Source organism: Haplochromis burtoni, unplaced genomic scaffold (assembly GCF_018398535.1).
Source record: "Haplochromis burtoni strain Fernald_Lab_line unplaced genomic scaffold, NCSU_Asbu1 Contig_182, whole genome shotgun sequence".
Taxonomy (NCBI): domain Eukaryota; kingdom Metazoa; phylum Chordata; class Actinopteri; order Cichliformes; family Cichlidae; genus Haplochromis; species Haplochromis burtoni.
The window spans coordinates 1,221,229-1,241,959 of NW_024582543.1; the positions used below are offsets into that span (position 1 = coordinate 1,221,229).

At 40.2% G+C, this 20,731-nt stretch overlaps 1 protein-coding gene across 1 annotated transcript in view; it reads left to right on the forward strand.

Annotated features, from left to right (window-relative positions):
- The first annotated feature begins 70 nt into the window (after window positions 1-70).
- LOC102292604 (WD repeat-containing protein 70) overlaps window positions 71-20,731 on the forward strand; it is a 44,006-nt gene continuing 23,345 nt past the window's right edge. The window contains exons 1-10 of the mRNA XM_005934715.3: window positions 71-157; window positions 1,304-1,363; window positions 1,479-1,562; window positions 1,648-1,747; window positions 1,882-2,107; window positions 3,257-3,316; window positions 3,793-3,926; window positions 4,975-5,128; window positions 9,496-9,572; window positions 16,734-16,908. Coding sequence (XP_005934777.1) covers window positions 133-157; window positions 1,304-1,363; window positions 1,479-1,562; window positions 1,648-1,747; window positions 1,882-2,107; window positions 3,257-3,316; window positions 3,793-3,926; window positions 4,975-5,128; window positions 9,496-9,572; window positions 16,734-16,908 — 1,095 coding nt within the window. The 5' untranslated portion in view covers window positions 71-132. The remainder of the gene's footprint in view (window positions 158-1,303; window positions 1,364-1,478; window positions 1,563-1,647; window positions 1,748-1,881; window positions 2,108-3,256; window positions 3,317-3,792; window positions 3,927-4,974; window positions 5,129-9,495; window positions 9,573-16,733; window positions 16,909-20,731) is intronic.

A 20,731-nucleotide genomic window follows, 5' to 3' on the forward strand; every position in this document is an offset into this window, starting at 1 on the left:
TTGGCTTGGACAACTTATTGGTTTATCAAAACAAGGTCATACCGAAGCACACCAGCAGCGGCGCTGCGAGCCGCAAAGCAGACGTACAACGAGAACGTCCGGAGGTCAAAGGTAACGTTCGTATTTGAAAACATGGATTCCAAAAGAGGAGATGAAGGTAGGAACTTTTTGCCTTTGTCTATCTGTAAGCCGGACACTATGTTAATTTTAAACACGAATGACCACTTACAATAAGCTCTGTCCTGAGTTCTTAGTGAAATTAATTTAGTAACACAACATGTGAAGAAATGGACAACGTTGCTCTTTTTGTTAGCTTATTTGTTAGCTTAACTAATGTTTTCTATAATGTGAGATCTGTTTCCCATAGCATAGTTTGAAACGCCGAGTTGTTGTCAACATTCACACATTTATTTACCCCCATTTTATCCCTTTTGATCTTATCCTTATTACCCTTTAAAAGGGGAAAGACGAACAGCTACTGCTAGTTGTAAATCTTTTTGTGTAAGCTGAAATGAGGACAGCATACGTATTTTCATATTGTATTGCATTTGAAGTGGATTAAACACACTTATCGGAAGCCTACATATAAATCCCGGAATGAATTCCATGCCAATATGGAAATTGGTTGTTGCGTCGGTATCAGTATTTCTTGTACATGATTATTTGCTTGCTAGCCCCATAGTCCGTAGTTTATGTAGAGTTATGTCCCAATTTAAATAAAATAATTGTACCTTAACCAGTCTTTAATAATGGGACAGATTTTAAGGAATATTGGCATATGAACTGACATTGTTTACATGTCTTACATCATGATAAATGAAAAGGGAAAGGATGGGGTTATTGATTGAAATACTGTACATTACTGGAACATTCAGAGTAGACATAGGAGGATACCTCTGTTCATCCGTGTGTACGCTGCTAGTGTGGAGTATTAAACAAAGCATAAACAATAGAGTTAGAGATGCTCTCTCAACATATATGTCTTTCATAGCCATATAATGGTTGATGCACTATATGGATAAAACCACTGGGTTACCTGGACATTACACCTACAGGAACAGTGGCTCAGGAGTTAGTTGTGGAGTCTACTAATTGGGAGGTCTGTGTAACCCCAGTATTTTTCCTGGTCTGCCTAATCTCACTGAAACACGTGATGTTGAAGCTGTTCTTTGCTCTACAGAGGAAAACAGAAACCCTCCCAAATTGAATTACTTTTCATTTTTAAGCATTCTGAAGCGATCTGAAAAGGAAATTGTCACTATGGAGTCTAACACTGTAAACAAGGCACTGACCTCTTTTACAGCAACAGGCAAGACGAGTGACGATGGAGACATTGCATCTGTCATGGGATTCTCTGGGTTTGGTATGTGTAGTCCAGCACACTTGTCAGAAAATATAAACGTAAAAAAAGTATTCTCTGATAAAGTGACAATTTGAGTTGTTGCAGTCATACATCGAGTTTTATTTTTATCTTCCAGGTAAGAAAGCCCGCACATTTGATCTTGATGCCATTTTTGAGCAGACCCGGCGAACAGCCATCGAGAGGAGTCAGCGTGTGATAGGTAAGTGTTTCATCACTGGCAATGTGATAACCCTGCTTAGGAGTCATGATGAGTTTAATTGCATTTGAAATCATTGCGTCCTTAGAGGAGCGGCAGAAGGAGATAGAAATGGAGGAGGAGGGGGAGAGCTCCAAGTCAGTCAAACCGTCAGTCCAGAGTCAGAGAGGAAAAGCTGCTTCTTCCAGGTAGGGAGGCATTTATGAGGTTTTATCCTTAACTGACTGTTACATCTGTTCTGGCTTCCAATTTGTCTACTTAAGTGTACAATATGTTTTGCTTTGTCTGACAAAGCTTATTTATTTATTTTTATCATTTTTAGAGTCCAGAAGAGCGACAGCAGCAGTGACAGTGGCTCAGATTCTGATTCAGACTCAGAGCTTATCGGGCCACCGGTGCCTCCTCAGCATGCAGCTCAGCAGGGCGATGATGATGATGATGATGATGAGCACGTAGGGCCACCTCTTCCACCAGGTTACACAGGCAGCACGGCTCACAGTGATGATGACGATGATGAAGAAGGAGAGGCACAAGATGACGACGATGATGTATGTCTGAATTATACATTCTCTTAGTAGGCTGTGAATTACAGCATACTACATATATCTGATTACACTTAGTCTGTCTAAAGTGTTGACTTTCTTCTTGCTCATTAAGAAAACAAGATTTTCTCAGTAAATGTTGGGGCATGGTGGTATGTTAGTAGTCTATAAGTGTTATACAGCGCTTTGCAGATCCATGTTGTAGCTGTGTACTGTGAGTTACCCTTCCTTGTGCATGCGCTCTGCATTATTTAGCTTGCCATGAATTATCCAAGAGTTAAAAACTATGAAGATGTTGATTTTTTTTAAGCTGCTCTTCCTCTTTGGTGTGAACTCTGCTCTTGTTTCTCTTCCTGTACAAGATAACTTTTCAGCCAATCAGCTCTCTCCTTATACGTGGCACAATTGCCACTAGGCTATGAGCTGCTGAATTTTTGGATTTCCGCGTTGGTTACATTCCCTTAACCTCGTCTCTGTGTCGCTAAAAGAACTATTTTATTATCATTGCAGGGTAATAAAAGTAAATAAAAATAAACAATGAATAGCTATTTGAACGGTGAAATAGCATGCACAGTTACAGGACCCAGATACTGAAGAATGGAATGGACTGGCTTTTTCCACAGTGCTTTTACATTGATACTGACCACTCAAAGCTCTTTTCACTATGAGTCAATTTATAGTGTGATTTTTCCTTCTGTGACAGATCACAATCTCGACATATAAAACCAACATTGTGTTCTGTGTTTGAGGTTTTAAAAAAAAATCCAACCACAAGATGGCAGCAGGAGAAAAGATTAACGTTGTTAGTTTTGCACTGTACATGATAAAAGGTGAACTTTTTGCCTATTTTCTTAGTTGTGCTTTTTTCATTTGTTTTCTTTACATTACCAAAAGGACAATGACACCTAAAATATCTGAATTTTTAATTAGAAGGATTTTTAGAATGTGTGTATTGCTTTTTACAGGAAAGTACTATCTACACAATATGTCAGATTCCAACCATTTACAAATATGACTTCTGTCGTTAAATGTCTTAGACTCACAACCTGTTAATGTAAAAATATCATACATATTGCTGCACTTTGATCAATTGACATAATATAGACTTGTGTTGTTTTGCCTTTTCCTCACGTTCATGTCAACTTTCTGTCCCAGAATCCAGTGAAAAAAATTCCAGACACTCATGAGATCACGCTGCAGCATGGCACTAAAACGGTAAGGCTTTCGCCTCTAACACCCAGCCAGTAATTAGAGCTGGTGACAACTCTATTCTCAGTTGACATTGAATAAAATTCTATTTTTATCACAAGCTTGTAAACAGTACAACTTTTGCTTATATTACGCACACACACACAAACATCTGGTTTCGGAGGCCTCTCATTGGATTTTCAGTTAACATTTATCTCACTGATTTTAGCCAAAAGAGCAGCTGTGAGGCTGTTACTTTTCTGCTTTTGTTTAGTCTGGTATCCTGATCTAGCACTTTTTCAGTTTTTAAACAGTTTAGTTCTAAATTATTGAAGAATAAACTTAAAATATTTGGGTTGTATTTATTTCTGTGCCTTTTAACAAAGCCAACATGACTGTATTGTTAAAGATTTCTAGTATTATAACTAGTAATCAGCAGCGGCTTGCTTTCTGAGTTGTACAGGCTCATAAGTTGTCTCTTGGTTTTCAAACTGCTTCCTCAGGTGTCGGCTCTTGGCTTGGACCCCTCTGGAGCCCGCCTGGTGTCTGGTGGATATGATTATGATGTTCGATTCTGGGATTTTGCTGGGATGGACCAGGCTCTGCAGGCCTTCAGATCTCTGCAGCCTTGCGAGTGGTACTGAGAACAGCAACACACCTCCTTGACACGTGTTCAATAATTAATTTCATGTAAACATCCACTACACTGACTGCATTTCCATGTGCCAGAGTGTATACACTTTCACAAACACACACACACACACACACACACACATCACCAAACCTCATGCTAACTCTGCGACATCCTCTGTTTTCATGCAAAATGAGCCTTTTGAGAGCAGATGGTTAAGATATGTGTCTGTTTGTGTGTTTGCATGTGTGTTTACTCCGTGTTTAACTAAAGCCATCATCAAAGATCAAATTCTTTTTTGCTTTTGGGAAGCAGTGGGCTGAGCTGGAGCAGGTTTCCCCTTATTAACGCTACATTTAATTTGATTACAGTGTGATCTAGGAGTCTGTTTGGTTTACTAACAAGCCGGGCTTCATATAGAAAGTTGTTGAAGCTTCCTCGGCCTGGGAACTGGATGAATCTGAGGGCTCATGTTTCATTTGCTCTGACAGAAAGCAGCTGATCTCACATTCAAACAGATTTCCACCTGGTCTTGCCCTTGCTCGACCAATCAGAAGCGTTTATCTAAAACGGGGTGGGTTATTTTTAGTGAATACTGTAGTATGTTTACATTTTTCCAGTGCTGATTGCTACCTCTCGCTTCGCTTTGCTCTAACTGTTTGTAGGGTTTGCCCTTTGATAATGCTCCAAGCAGAACTGAGAGGTTCCAGACTAATAAGCATTTGCACATTAACCTCGCAATGTCAGCACCCTGCCCCTATTTTTAAAACATCCGTTTTTATCAGTGGATAATTTTCTCTGTGAAAGCTTTGTTTTTTTATGCTTTAAAAACACTTTATTAGAAATATTCTGCTGTTGTTATAGTTGGGTGTCTTTGTTTATTGTTGTAGGCCAGTCATACAAATAATCAGGTACATCAGATGTTGAGATGTTTTGGTCGTATAGTTGCAATTATCTGGTGTTTATTTGTGCCTGAAAAAGTGAAGAATTAAAAGCTTATATAAGAATGTTTTAGTGAAGCAGTCTTTGTTGTGCTGTTTTTGTGTCTCCTCAGCCATCAGATCAAGGCCCTGCAGTACAGCATCACCGGTGATGTCATGTTGGTGGTTTCGGGCAATGCACAGGCCAAGGTGTTGGACCGTGATGGCTTCAGTGTCATGGAGTGTGTGAAAGGAGACCAGTACATTGTGGATATGGCTAACACAAAGGTATGCCAAACTGCTGACTGTCAGTTTCTACAATAAAATCTAACGAAACAATAACAATGCACTCTAAGAGGATCAGACGAGTGGCAATGAAGCCAAGAACACACAAGTTTACTAGAAATGTCAGTAATAATCGCTCACTGCAGTCAAACGCCACACGTTATGCCAAAAAGTAACTCCATTGTTACAGTTTCCACATCTGCTTTAATCTGAGTCATGAAAAATTTGTTCTTCAGAAAATATAAATAAAAAGAAAGTGCTGCGTGGCTCTGTAAATGACATAAAACAGGTGCTCATCAGTACGGCGAAACAACTCAACAAGTGCAAGTCTAACCAAGAGATTTCCTGAGGCACTCTCTTGGTTAGAATTATAAAAATATTTAATAGACATGATAAAATTATAAAATAGTTGGAGCAAGCGACCTACGTGTATCCACTAAAAAGTCTTCATCACACCCCGATAATGAAGAAAAACAACTCCCTGTCTGTTGTTTTATCGCATTTTGTAAGCATGCAGAATCACTGTGTCAGTCTGGTTATTATTATAGATGTTTACGATACATTTTGCTATCATTTCACTGCCCCCTTGATTTTCTCTTTGAAGCCAGATTGTAATACTGCAGATGTGATTGATCATCTAACAGCCCATATTTTCTACTCCAACTTCCAACTTTTGTGATGCTGAAGTATTCTGAGATTTCAGCATTTATCTCGGAGAGTAAAATCACACCTAATCATAGTAAAATCTTATTAAAAAAATATGGTACAAGTTGTAATACTCTAGAATGTTGCAGGTGTTCGTGTTTTCATTTCTATAGCAACTGCGGTCTACCCAGGATTCACTGCTAATTCCAAACATGCAGCGGATGATCTGTTCTTCTGCGCTGTGGGTTGACCCTGCCAGTGCATAATGGTAGCAATGTGTAGTTGGTTTTGTTTTTGTATGTGGGGATAACGATGTGTGTGCTGTGTGAGAAGCCAGCGGCACTCAGGAAGAGAGGAACACATGCTTTCGGGACTGTCGCGGTTCATTTCTTGCATATACCTGAATCTACAAAGAAGGATCCTAATTGAGTGTCCATGTTTGGATTTTATTGTGTTTAAGAAAGGCCATATTGGTAGTCAATGAGCATCTGTGCCTGCTGCACTGCATTTAGACATGGTTTATACCACCCATATGAATTACTTGAAGTGAAGGCCCATTGATCGCAAATAGTGTTTTCCTTGATGTCCTACATTCTTGTCCTGCACGGTCACATCTGGTGCTGATGGGGGAGTTTGGTTCAGTGAAAATGCGTTTTGGACGGGTGACGGTGTCCCAGTCAATTAGCTGTGTCTTATGTGATAATTAAGTCCTTGCTTTTATTTTGTCTCTGTTGACAAAAACTAATTTCCTTCCTAACTAACCCCACTGTGTGCAGAGATTTGTCACACGCAGGCCTGCACTGTATGTACATGCAGTATGATCACATGGTATTGCTTCTGTCTCCCTGAATATGTATTGCTGTCAGTGATACTTCTCTGAATAAATATTATAGACAAGACAAATTTCCATCAGCAGGTGAAAATAATTTTCGTACAAGTTCCAATTTTTGCACAAACTATTCTTCTTATTCTTTCAGTATTCCCAAATATAAACGCTAACACAGACACTTTTCTGGCCTAAGGAAATTGTGATAATAAAAAACTGGGCTTGCCCATCCGTTCTTGTCTGTTTGTCATTATAATTCTTTGCGCTTACTTTTGTTATCGATATCTGCTGTTTTTTAGTCTTTCGCAAGTTGTTGTTGTGAACCTGAGAAGCATAATGCAGTTACTGGAGAAGAGTAATTTTCCATTGTTTTCTGATGATTACACCAGAATTAGGAAAAAATGTTTCATTAAATTAAAAGAATTGCATTTTTCTTTTCTAATTTAAGGAGAAACCTTAAAGTCCTAAGAGATGCATTCATTTACTTGGCAACTGGATTGTGCGTAATTATTCAGCTCCCTGAGTCAGCACTTTGTAGAACCACCTTTTGCTGCAATTACAGCTGCCAGTCTTTTAGGGTATGTCTCTACCAGCTTTGCACATCTAGAGACTGAAATCTTTGCCCATTCTTCTTTGCAAAACAGCTCCAGCTCAGTCAGATTAGATGGACAGCGTTTGTGAACAGCAGTTTTCAGATCTTGCCACAGATTCTCGATTGGATTTAGATCTGGACTTTGACTGGGCCATTCTAACACATGGATATGTTTTGTTTTAAACCGTTCCATTGTTGCCCTGGCTTTATGTTTAGGGTCGTTGTCCTGCTCGAAGGTGAACCTCCGCCCCAGTCTCAAGTCTTTTGCAGATTCCAAGAGGTTTTCTTCCAAGATTGCCCTGTATTTGGCTCCATCCATCTTCCCATCAACTCTGACCAGCTTCCCTGTCCCTGCTGAAGAGAAGCACCCCCAGAGCATGATGCTGCCACCACCATATTTGACAGTGGGGATGGCGTGTTCAGAGCAGCTGTTTGTACTGACATTAGATTACACACAGGTGCACTCTATTTAGTCATTAGCACTCGTCAGGCAATGTCTATGGGCAACTGACTGCACTCAGACACACCCCACTTTGCAGTTATTTATTTGTAAAAAATGTTTGGAATCATGTATGATTTTCGTTCCACTTCTCACGTGTACACCACTTTGTGTTGGTCTTTCACGTGGAATTCCAATAAAATTGATTCCCGTTTGTGGCTGTAATGTGACAAAATGTGGGAAAGTTCAAGGGGGCCGAATACTTCTGCAAGCCACTGTAGATGAGTTTGAGATTATTGTCCTTTTTTTTTTTTTTTTTTTTTTTTAAATGACATCAGAAACAGCAGTATGCGACATTACGTGATGGCAGAGCTTCAGTTCATCCTTTGTCATTTTTTTTTTTTTTTTTGAAATAGGAAAGGGGGAATGAATGAGAGAAAGAGGGGGAGAGAAAGAAAGAAAACCAAAGGGGAGAAGAGACGGTGAGAAGGGGGGAAAAAAAAAACAACAACTCCTGGGTCACCTGTATGGAGAAAAAAAAAAAAAAAATTATGAGATTATTGTCCTAACTCTCAATGCCAGTGGTAAGTTCTTCTCCAGTTACCTGCTTGAAAATATTACCTTCCCCATACTTGAGTAACCACAGACCCTACGCCTTGCAGGTGAGAGCTTCTTGCCTGACACTAAGGTATCCCATTAAACCCTGTGAAAAAGCAGATTTTTTTTCCTGTACATGAAAAGTTGTCTTTTACTTCTGGGATGACATTTGCGCTAATTTAAAAAAAAGACATTGTTTTCAGTGATGCATTATGCTTTGAACACTTGGAGAAGGATGAATCAGATTTTTTTAAGGAAGCTAGTGCCTTTTTCACACTCATGCAAAGCTGTTTTGAAGGTTGCTGTTTTTGCACAGAGGAGGGAATTAGTGAGGGGCTTCACGGACCATTTGTACTTTCCTGATCATATAGCGAGTGCATATTTTACCATAAAATTTAACAGCTTAGCAATTTGTAGTTCTTTTTAGTCATAAAACAGCAGGTCACATGCAATTATTCTTAATCAGTTATTAATATGGTGTGTTGTTAAAGTATTTGACAGTGAACAGACAGGCCCTCTTCCTGATCCACACATACCAATGCCATTTGGTCAGCTTCTGCTCATGCAAGGCTCTGCTTCTTGAGCATCCTGTCAAATAGCAGTATGTCTTGTCTGAAGCCCCTTCGCAGCACACTGAAGTGTTCCACTCTGACCTGGCAGCCAGAGAGGCCTCTCTCTGGGTTATACTGCTTTGAAGTTATTTGTTATGAGTAATTCTCCACATGACTCGCCAGCAGAGGAAATGTGTAGAAGTTACAAAGAGCAAAGAGCTCACTGTTCCAGGGCCTCTGAGTTCACTAGCACAGTTGTAAAGTGATACTTATGTAGAGGAAATCCGAACGTTAATGTAAAGTCAATGTATTACAGTGTAACCTAATTAAGGATATGGATAAAGGACTCACATTTGTAATGCACAGTGCTGGAAAATTCACCATCGGATTAATTATCTGGTGACCTTTTGTGTTGCAAGTTTTGCCAAAATGGAAAAACAACAACTGTCTTTACTCTTTATTTGTGCGCACGATTACGAAATATGTCTTAATCTCCTTTCAAGTTTCTAACAGCACATGCTAGCTACTATTTCTGTGGCTTGCCCTTGAATATAAAGTGTTTAAAAACTGCTGTGAAGAAAAGGAAACTCTCAATATCTGCTGTGCACCGGATCCAAAATAAATAAGCCACTGGAAGCCAGCCACAGGATATTGGGTCATTTTAGTGCTTGTTAAACGTGTGCATTTGTTTATTTTCACTTTATGCTTTTTTTTTTTCAGGGCCACACAGCTATGCTTAATTGTGGGTGCTGGCATCCCAAGATTAAAGAAGAGTTCATGACCTGCTCCAATGATGGGTAAGTTTTAACCAAGCATTGTAAGCTGTGAGTTAAAGGCAGAAGCCTCCACGCCCCCGTTGTCTTTCTCGCGCTGTTACATTGCACATGTTGTGGATCCAGTTGTTAAGCTTCACAGTGAGCTGTCTTGATTTTCAGGGAGGAGAAAACAGAAATGGCTTTTAGATGGGCCTAATCTCTTTGTGACTCACCAAGCATGTGTATTTTGTATAGTGAGTTTTAATCTTGGCTGATTTTATCTCTTTAAATGAAAACAAGCCTCTGGTCTTTCTAAACAATAACTGTCTAAAAGATTTTCTGGAGAAATGGTTACTTTCCTGTACACTTCATTTACAGGCATAACAAGGAGTCTCTGTTTTACAAACCAGCGTGTGCCATTTATAGTAATAATCATTGAGAAAGTCCCCCAGGACATTGAAGAGTATGCAGTCAGTGAGAAATACCCTTTCTCATCTTCAGAGCACTGCTGATAGCACAGTGACACCCATCATACATAGGCCACACCTCTTTGATACAAAATTAATGTCCAGCATTATATTTAGTAATTCTTACTGTCGGATTTTCAAAGTAATGCTCTCACCGAACAGACTTTTCTTCGCTCTCATCCCCTCCGTCACCAGCAGGGAGTCCTCTAATCCAGACTATGCCTCTGAAGATTGTAGCATGGCCTCATAGCTGTGTGTTTGCACATGGCATATTTATACTGGATGTTGTCCAAATGGAGCCCTTTATTTGTATGCAGTGATTTAGACCAGATCAACCGCTGTCATACACAGATATTTATATTGTTTGCTTCAGACCGCAGAGTTTTAACAGTCAGCGACATCCTTAAATCAGCACTAAACCTGTAGAAGCTGTAATTCTTTGTCCTGTGTATAGGTGTGCGGGAACATTTGTAAGGCAAAGAGTATGACTAAGCTACAGCACATTGATGAGTCTAAGAGAGTGTGACAGACAGCAGTAGAGACACCTAGGGCTATCATCATTAAGGAGAAACAAGGGCCCGGCTTTGCGGGCAGCCCGCAGCCCAGTGTTTACCAGTGTTACTGCTCCCCCAGATGTGGAGGTTGGTTTAATTAGCTCTCATTGAGGCTCTGGAAATCCTCCCCTGGCACGTTAGCATTGGGTGTTTCTCCTGGCCAGCTAACAGGAGAGCAGCAGAGAGGAGCGCACAGGGAGCCATTCATAGGCAGAGGGGCTGCACGCGGGAGAGGTTCACAGCAGCAGACCCAGTCGGTGTGGCAAGCTGAGTCTCAGAGATGTGGCAAAGACAGAAAAGGGTGGTATGTTGATTTACAGGTGGAGGAGGTTGTTCCTGGTTACATTTTCCCACCTTATTGTGTTGGTAATGTGCTTTGCAACTTGGTGCAGAATTTCACTTTATTGGTGGACACACTGTCCCTGAACCTACAATGTTTTCAATCAGAAATTCCTTTTTGTTGCTTTGGAGCAAACTGCATGTTACTACAAGTCCTAAACAGATAACTTTAAGCACACAAGGTTTGCAGAAGAATGCTTAAAATTGCGATATGTGTGATAAGTTGCTTAAACTACAGTTGCCACAATAAGGTAAATATTAATAATATATATTTGTGGGGTTTTTTGCTTGACTCAGGCTATAATAATTTGGAAGGCTGTCCCTTCATATTAGTTCCTTTCGTTTGCTCACTTTTAATTTATGTGGGTTTACTCAGTGATTTACAACATCACAGATGTTTTGTCGAGGATCTAACTGTCTATGGATCTTTCTACATTAATGAGACTGTTCTGTTGCCATGAAGGTGTGAAACACACAGTACCATCACTGAAACCTTATAGACAACTATGCTTTTCATCATGGATTATTAATGCTTCAGTTATTAAGGACAGTCTTCCTCCTTTTCTTTGTCTCACCATCCACTCCATTCACTTTAGTGAATAAGTATGGATTCTGCACAGGGGCCAGGCGGTAGTCAGTGGACGTCTTGAGAATGGGCCAGCAGTTGGCCAGTAGTATGAGAGGCTGTCAGCTGCTGTCTGTCTGCTTCAATATTAGACCAACATCCAGGCTTTTCCAGGTCTTTCTGCCTAGTTAGAGGCTCTTTGTTGTGTTTACTTGAATAGGTTATTAAGCATGATCACTGGACCGCCCAGCTTCTTAATTAAAGATCCCCCAGTAGTGTGGAATCTCATTCATTAAGGGCTACCTCCCAGCGCCTTGAATGATTTCATTAACCCATACTTTTTTTTTCCCCTCCTGGGAGGAAGTGGATGAGAGGGAAGTACTGATAATATAGCAGCAGGGTGTTCTCAGAAACTGTGGCTTGAATAGGGCTTCAGTAGAACTGTGCGAATCGAGTCAGTCAGTGAAAAGTGTTGCGCTGTGTGTGTCAACATTTCACATTCTTCTGTCATTCTGTTTGAGAGCGTGCAGTTGTAAAATGAAACAGTGTTTTCCAACAGTATTCATGTTTGATCCTAAGGAACAAACCGCACAAGTATGAAGCAACTTTAACTGCGTCTGAGTCTTTGGTGAATGTTTGAAAGCCACAGATTTTATTTCCAAGAAAGTGAAAGCAATACTTGCTGGGTTAACTCTCAGTGGAAGTATTTCTTTGGCAGGGCTGATCTTGAAGTAGTAAAAAAGTTAAAATATAGCTGTGACTTGGTGTATATTAGGAGCTTTTTTTAAAACTTCTAATGCACCAAATCTTTAACACTTAACTAACCACATGGCATAAAACAGTTTACCAAGTATAACACTGGAAAGATTTGTGTTGTTGTTTTGAAGGATAGGACATTGGTGATTCTTGGCTTTACGTACGTAGTTTTATAGTGCCTAGGAGAAGGTTAAAAATCCATGTTACGTTCCTTTTTTGCGACTGAAATTTCAGCCAGTGGAGCACAGAGGACAGGACAAATGGCGACGTTCTAATTGGGCCCACATGTTACTTCTGTCGAGTCTTGAAGCACACTTGAGCATGTGTACACACAAATACACACAATTTGAGGAATGTTTCCAGGAGGTTTGAATGCCAGGGATTCCCTTCGCGCTGGCCTGCTGTCAGGGCTGCAGCTGGACTTGGATGTGTAGCTGTATACAAGGAGACCCAGAGGACAACATGGCAGGGCCTTTTACTGCTGACAAATTGTTTGTCTTTGTCATGTGCTCAAACTAAACATTTGATTTGAAATGTGTCATACTAGAGAGCATCGACAAACACAAAGTCACATAAAGCAGATTTGTGATTTAACGCATGGATAAATTGTGGTAGTAATTCATCTTGTTTTGCGAGAATGGTACTTTTGGTTAGGCTTTGTGTAAGGCCGTACTTCTGTCTCTCACTCTCTCTGCTTTTGTCTGCTGTGAGCGCTAATTGATCATCTCTAGCACTTGGATCTTGACGAATTAGCAAGTCAGTTGCTTATCAGTGCCCTTGGTAATAGTTTACTTTCAATTTTAAAGGAAAGGAGAGTTAAATGGATGACATATGAGGAATGACTCCTCAAAGTGTGGGTGAGCATGTTGGGGCGATTCACTGAACTGGATGGGTTCATCCACAGTCCAGCACATCTCCAACTCTTTCCCACCTTTTTTTTTTTTTTGCCTGTCCCGTTTGGATCTTTAGCCTTCAGAATTGTTGTCTGAAGGCCAAGAAAGATGCCAAGTGGATTTACTTTACCAAGTGGATCATCATGGCCTTTCTATATTGGTCCATTTGATTGACCTTTATTATAATTATGTATTTATTTTATTTTCGTTTTTTAAAGACGGGACAGACATGACTGGGGGATAGGACAGGGAGAAAGAATGAAAGAAAGAGAGGGAGAGAAAGAAAAATAGAGGGGAGAAGAGATGGTGAGAAAGGGGGGAAGAAAAAAAAGAAAAAAAAACAACTGGATCACCTGCATGGAGAAAAAAACCCAGAAGAGAAAACACTAGCTAACAATAGATACTTTTTTAGTTTCACCTGTTGAGAATGAAAAAAGTAAACAAGCAGAAGAAAACGAGAGCAATACAATAAACAACATCACGATGATATATGGGAATATAACAGTAAATACTAAATGTTAAACATTATTGTGCAGCACGTAAGATCGACAGCACACAGTGTGCTTTGTGGTAGGAGCCAAAAAGGGTGTAGTTTGTGTGTGTGAGCACCCGTGTGTACACCTGTGAGCATGAACGCGCTTGTTTTTAAAAGGTTCCTTCATGTAATGATCTGCTAGCTAACTCTTTCCCACCTTACATTGCAAGTGTTCCATATTCTGCCCACGAATGCACATACCATAGCTTTAAGGAGTGCATTAATCCTTTTTGTTCAATTTATAGCCATGGCTGAATTTTTGACTGACAGTAGCCTCTAGTTTTTTACTGTGAGAGCTGTGAAATACAGTGTTTGTTTCTTTTGTCAGCGAACTGGGTCGCAACTTATCACACCTTTGCTTGATTAAATCTGAAAACCTGCCTTGACTCAAGCTCAAGAGATATTTTTTCTAGGCATTTTGCCTTTTGTAGTGTATGGTCTCACCTGCCTTGCTACTGAGCAGAAACAATGTTGTGAAAATGTTGTGAAGTTTTGTGAATGAGTCTGTCACTGTACCCACAGCCCATCTGTGCCACAATGGCCACAATCTTCCTCCTTTTGATTCATTGCTTGGGTACAATTGTGTGCATGCCTCCTAAATCCCTCTGTTATCTTCTTTAGCTGTGATGGAAGATTGAGCATCTTCCCTCCTAATCCTCCTTTCTCATAACAGAGCCCCAGTTAGTCAGTCAACCAGGAAACAGGCAATTCAGTCTATCACTGGAATTCGACCAATAAACAACCTTAAACAAGACGAACGCTCTTCTTTTCCGTCTCTCTTCTTCATCCCATAATCTGGAAAGGTGATCCTAGCAGCCGTCACCCCCACTGGGCCTATAACCTGATGTACAGATAAAACCCGAGGCCTAGGGAGCTGTCACTCCTCAGTTGATGTGTCAACGACTGTGCTACCTCGTAAAGTGCACATGCATGACTGAGGTTGAATGGATCTCATTTTATTGCATTCACCCCTCTGCCTGTGAAGCGTTTGTGCAAGAAAAGGGGGCTGCTGATTGAAGGGAAAACAGGCCTTTGAGAAATGGGAAATGACAATGTTATTACCTGCTAATGTTTTTTGTTCATGCTGTGTATCATTTTTTAATATATACCTGTTATCCCCTTCCCCCAACCATCCATTTTGGGTTATTTAGACCAAAATACTGAATTTTGCTCTACAAGGGCCCAATATCCACTTACAAGGACATTATACTGCTACTGTTCTATCAAAATTTTAAACGGATATACTCATATGTGGCTCTTATTTTTCTTAAAAACAAAAATAAGGTAAAAAAAAAATCTGGTAATTTTTTGTTTTTACATTCATTGGGCCCCAATATGCCCAAATATCAAAGAGAAATTAAAATGCATGCAGTGGAAGAGTTCGGGTCTTAGGAGGATAAAACTAAAATGAACCCCTTTAGATAGCCCTCAGTTTCCCACAAGCATCTTACTCCCGACAAGTGACTGTGTGCAGTCTTTCCCCATCACTTACGCTCTGCTCAGCACTGGTGGGCTCCAGCCTCTCTGCTCTATCCCTCTGACAGCCAGCAATGCCATGTTTTGGAAAGAGTTTCTTATGATAAATACCATTCCAGGTTTTGTGTGGTACATGAAAGGTCATGTTGTCTTTGTTGGCTTGACACTCGCCCACAGTCTCCTGTAAACAGAATTGAGATGTCTGTGTGAGGCAGCAGGTGGACCAATATGTCACTGAGTTTGAGGCTATCGCTCTTTATCCCTCACTCACACACATACACATGGAAATCTGCTGTGTAAACAGCTTACTGTACAGTGCAGAAGCCTCCAGTTTGCATTGGAAAATGTGATTTTATACATGTGGCCTTTGCACTTTTTTCCCAGCAGGATTTTTTCTTTTCTGTGATTTAACAGCTTTCATGTTATGTGGATTTAAACACAACTATGCATCAGAGTTTTATTTGACCCTTGCAGGTTTTCACTCAAACCATATGTCTTCAGCTGGCATTTGTATCACATTGTTAGACTTATCCAAACACAGTTGAGTGTGTGTGTCTGTGATTTTGTAGCCGGCCACAGTGGAATCCTTCCCTGGCTGTTAGTAGCAGCCCTGCCTGTATGTTTATACTCCCCTGCTGACCCCGTGACCCAGAGGTCAAGATACCCACTAAAGCAGGCAGTGGGTTCACAGACACATTTGGATGAACCGTGTCTGTCACGAATGTTGGTGGGAGCATGTGAAGTGCTGGCATGTCGATGTGTACTAACACCCTTCCAATAAATAAATGTGGGAGGTGAAGTCTGTCTCATCACTGGTGGGCACCTGAGTTAGTGCTGTTATCATTTTTTTGCCGTCTTTGCTTTATCAGTCTGAGATGATGCAGAGCTAGATTAAGGAGAAAGGCAGATAAAAGCATCATTTAAACTCTATATTTATTTGCAATGTACAAAAATGTAAGTATTAAAACTGCATTTTTGTTGCATTTTTTTTAGATGAATGCTCATTCTGAATTTTAAGCTAGCAACATTTGTCATTATGCAGTTTTAGTGGATAAATCAATCAATAAATAGGTTTATCCTCTGTATGACAGCATATGTAGCTCCAAAGCACGAATAGATCGTACAGCATTAATGGTGCCTTCGCAGAAAGTATAAAGCTCATTTTTGGTTTCGATCCAGGAAAGAACTGTAAAGTGTTACACAGACTGACCTGTATCCATGAGGGCTTATTGTTTTACTCTCATTTTATGATGTTTTGGAATGAAATCTCTCATTTGTATTTTACGACGGGTCTGCATTCAAACCCCCACTCTCAGTGCTCCAGGTTGTGTAATGTGTTCAACAGATGTAGGAAAGAGAATCAGGACTTCATGGACGCTTCAGACGTACCTGTCAGACTGATCTACTGTTTTGCTCTTCGCAAAACTTCTCACCCTGCGTCACAGAGCTGCCTGACCTAAAGTTTCACGAAATGACAGGGGACACCGTATCGCCACAGTTCTGATTTATTATGGTGGATGCAGGTGTTAAAGAACAAATATGTTGTGAGAGACGGACGTTTTTTGAGTGATTCATGACAACCGGGTTAGGATAAATGAAATGATCTGTCTGTTCACAGCACTGTGCGCACATGGGACCTCAATTCAGAGAAGAAGCACAAGTCTGTGTTCAAGCCTCGCTCCTTCCAGGGTAAGAAGGTCATCCCCACATGCTGCACCTACAGCCGCGACGGAAAGCTCATCGCAGCGGGCTGCCAAGATGGCACCATCCAGATCTGGGACAGAAACCTCAGTGTGAGTTTTAAAACACAAACGCATGCCAGCCGCCGGCAATGTACAGTGGATTGTAAACATTGGATGTCTGTTTTCTTATGGGCTCAGGTACAGAGTCATGAGACTCAGGTCACAGGCCAGAGAGGTCAGAGGTCGGCAAATCGCTAAGCCCAAAGAATTTAAAATGCTTTTGTCTAAACTGGAAGTAGCCCAGTCTAAAGTATTGATGTGATCAAATATTTGATCTGATGTTGATACTGGGGGAAAGCCAGCACATGTTATGACCCCCCTAGAGCCTCTCCCCTAGCATGGCTTGAAAGAGCTACTTACGTAACAGAATTAACTGATGGTTAATGATTGAGGTGAGTTACATGAAAGTTGCTGGGAGGCCCAATCACAATTTCCCCCTGCACATTTTCCATTTAATTAGGTAATTAGGAAATTAAGTGATCAAAGTGTACATTCCTTTCCTCAAGATTCACATCGTTGAGGTAATAGTTGATCTTGGCTTCTGGCAAGCAGTGCACTCACTTATTTGGCTCTTTTCATTTGAGTTATTTGACAAATCAACACTGTTGATAAAAATGACTTCCATTCAGGGTTGAGAAAGCATGACGTCCATCAGATCTTTTGGGTGACTCGAAAGTTTTTTTCACTGATTCTTACTCCGTAACACATTCTTCAATGTCTTCTTACTAATTTGCTTCATCTTTTCTCCTTCATGACTGTCGCAGTGATGTGATGTCAGTGCCTGGGCTCCAAATGCTGCTGTTTCCTGTTTATTGGCGACAAGGCATATCTGACAGTTTATTGTTCTTCTCATTAGTCACACAAAACATTTGCCTCCATGAATGGATGGAAAGATGAGAAAGGGAAAAAGAGTTTAGTGGACCTACAGCAATCAATTTAGCAGGCATCATTGCATTCTGGGAGATTATAGGCTGATATTTTGTCATCAGAGAGTCCTTAAACGCTGAAAACGTACATTTTAGGATTGAACATAAAATTGAATAAGGATTATTCATTATGCTTCTATTAAACATATACACTGCTTAATAGAAGCCAGTTTAAGGACAGTTTTTGACTATTTGTCGGTATAAGTCTAATTTTAACTATCTGAAGAATAATAAGTTATTTTTCAGTACATTTGTTCTCTAATTCTTTTGTTCCACTTCATATCCTTTCATCTGTTCAGCTCTATCTGTGGTCAGGGGTGAATGCTTTTGTTATTTTGTGTGAGAACAGAAATAGTAATAGTAAGCTGTAGTGAGTGAGTTGGAACAGACTCATTGGGCATAAAGGCTTATCCAGATTAGGGAAATGGGAAGTAGTCGTCATGTTAATTAATCCAACAACCGGCTTCATAATCAAATACAGTGTAGTTTGTATGATTTTTTTTTTTTTGTGTGGCTCTAACGGCTTTCCTATTGTAAGTCTTTGCTTCTATAAACCCCACTTTATATAGACTCCCTTCTCTGCTCCAGTCACCCATCATCCCACCCCTGTGCTGCTCACAGCAGCATGCTTTTTGCAATTGGGTTAAAGCTCTCAAAATTTATTACCCCTCCTTCTCCAAGCTAAATATTTACCCTGCGTCCCATAGCAGCTTACAATAGTCATGGCTGTTTCCTGACCACTGGAGCCTGTCCTCTCTGAATGGCTCAAGAATTTAGTTGGTGCCCTCTGCCCTAATCAGCAACCTGTGCTGCTGACTCGAATTTAGCCACAAGCCTAAAAAGGAGTTGACCTCCCGATGCTTTTATTGCTGCTCCCTCCCCCCGCTTTTAAATGAGGCCTATCTGCTGTTGTATTGCCACTATTACTCATGGCAAGAATATGCAGGCAGATCAATCATGATCAATCTCATACATGACCTTGATCTATGGCTCAGTCTGAAGAGAAGCTATTGAGAGTGACACATCGCGCTCTTGAACCCTGACATGAGTTGATTGATCCTGCGATGGGAGTCAAGTAGGTCTCGTTCGGTGGACTGCCACAGAGGGTGATTGCATGTTCATTCCCTGACCAAAGGGGTCGGTGCCAGGATTGCAAGACTGCATTTAAATGGTTGCCAGGTAATGTGCACTTTGTGATACTGGGTGCATTGATGGTCCAGGTTTTTTGCTCCAAAACATTACCACAGAGACCTGAGGAATGTTATGGCGTCATAGGTGAACTTACATGTTTCCAGACTTCAAAGTGGGACCCCAAAAGAGGTGGTTTTGAAAAACTACACAGTGCAGAGTATTACGGTTAGGTGGTGAATCAGATATGCAAGCAAAAAGAAAAAAAATCTGCCACACTTTCAAGCTTTTGAATAAGAGCAATCAGTAAGTGTTAAGCTGGTCCTGCTGTGTCTTACTTTGATCTTATATTACTCTTGATATAAAAGTAATTAAGAGTCCAGACTCAATTTCATTCCATTAATCACTCTTATAACACTGCTTTTTCTGTCTAGAAGTGGATTTCGGTTTGGTAAGTGTAGGAGTTGAACGTAGCTGAAATTAGTTTTCCACTTGATCTGAAATAGAGATATTAATTGAAAAGAAAGATATTCAGAGGTAGTTCATTATTGACTTCATTATTACATGTGTGAGAACATCGACTTACTTAATGTTTAGTAAGTCAAGGTTTTTGTCTTGCCAGAGACATCAAATATACCGATGAGATCCTCAAACTAGGAAAAGACCTTTAAAAATTCATAGCATAGATCAGGTTTTTGTTTGGGAAGTTAAACAAGCAGCATTAATCTTGACAACAGATTTTGAGGTTGTTTTAGTCATAGTTTGTTTTTTTACTAAAATGCCATTTAGTTTTATTCATAATTTAAGCATCTGAATTGTTTCATTTTATTAGACTAAATGTCATAAGATTACAGTAGACTAAATCTAAAGTTGATTCAGTTGACCAAAATATAGAGTGTAAACATTTTTTTTTTTTTTACCTGTGAGACCTGCTTCGTGTGAAATGTGTCCCTATGCCCACCCGTCTCTTCCTCCAAAGCGTTAACATTTTGCTGAGTTTTCATTAGAAACAGGGAGTACAGTAAATAGTTGTACCGTTTCCTGGGGACAGATTAAATGTGCTCATCTAACCTTACCATAGAAGGACATCACTTCTGATTGGATCACTTCCAAATGCGTCCCACCTTTCTACACACTTTAATTAGTTTCGATTGGATCTCGTCTCTCCAGCATGCCTCTCGTTTTTGCTCGTTGATGAAAGTGTTAACACCTTTCATCAGCTTTTTTTAACTTGTGCATTAGCTTTTGTTTAGTTATCGTCTTGCTTTCACCAGAAAAAAAAATTGTCATTAATAAAACTGTGATGAAAATTATTGGTCAACGAAATTAGCACTGATTACAAGGGAAGCTAGTAAAATGCCACTGAATAGCTTACTGCCATGAACCTCTCAGTGCAGGGTCCTCTAGAAGTTTGATTAACGCACCTTCAGAACATAGTATTTTGACTGTAAAGTAGTAAATCCAGTGGGTGCTCAAAGATAAATTAGGAAAGGCGATCAGAACCTCTTAAAGTCAACTCGTGTTTCTAAATGATCTAGGATTTGACAACACGTGAGAGCATCTAAAAATGAATAAATCCACCAAGCACTCTAGAGACATCATAATCATAAACATTTATGACATCTTAGTCATATCTTAGTCCCGTCATTTTGACTTGCTCATTGTTTTTCTCATTGCCACACACTTTGATTCTCTGTCTGACTATGCTGTATATGGGACTTCTCATAGGCGCTGTATCGACAATTAGACATGTCTGAAAAGTGAAACCACTGTGGTAGCGCCTTAAACCTGCATTCTTTCTAATACCCAGCAGGAGGCAA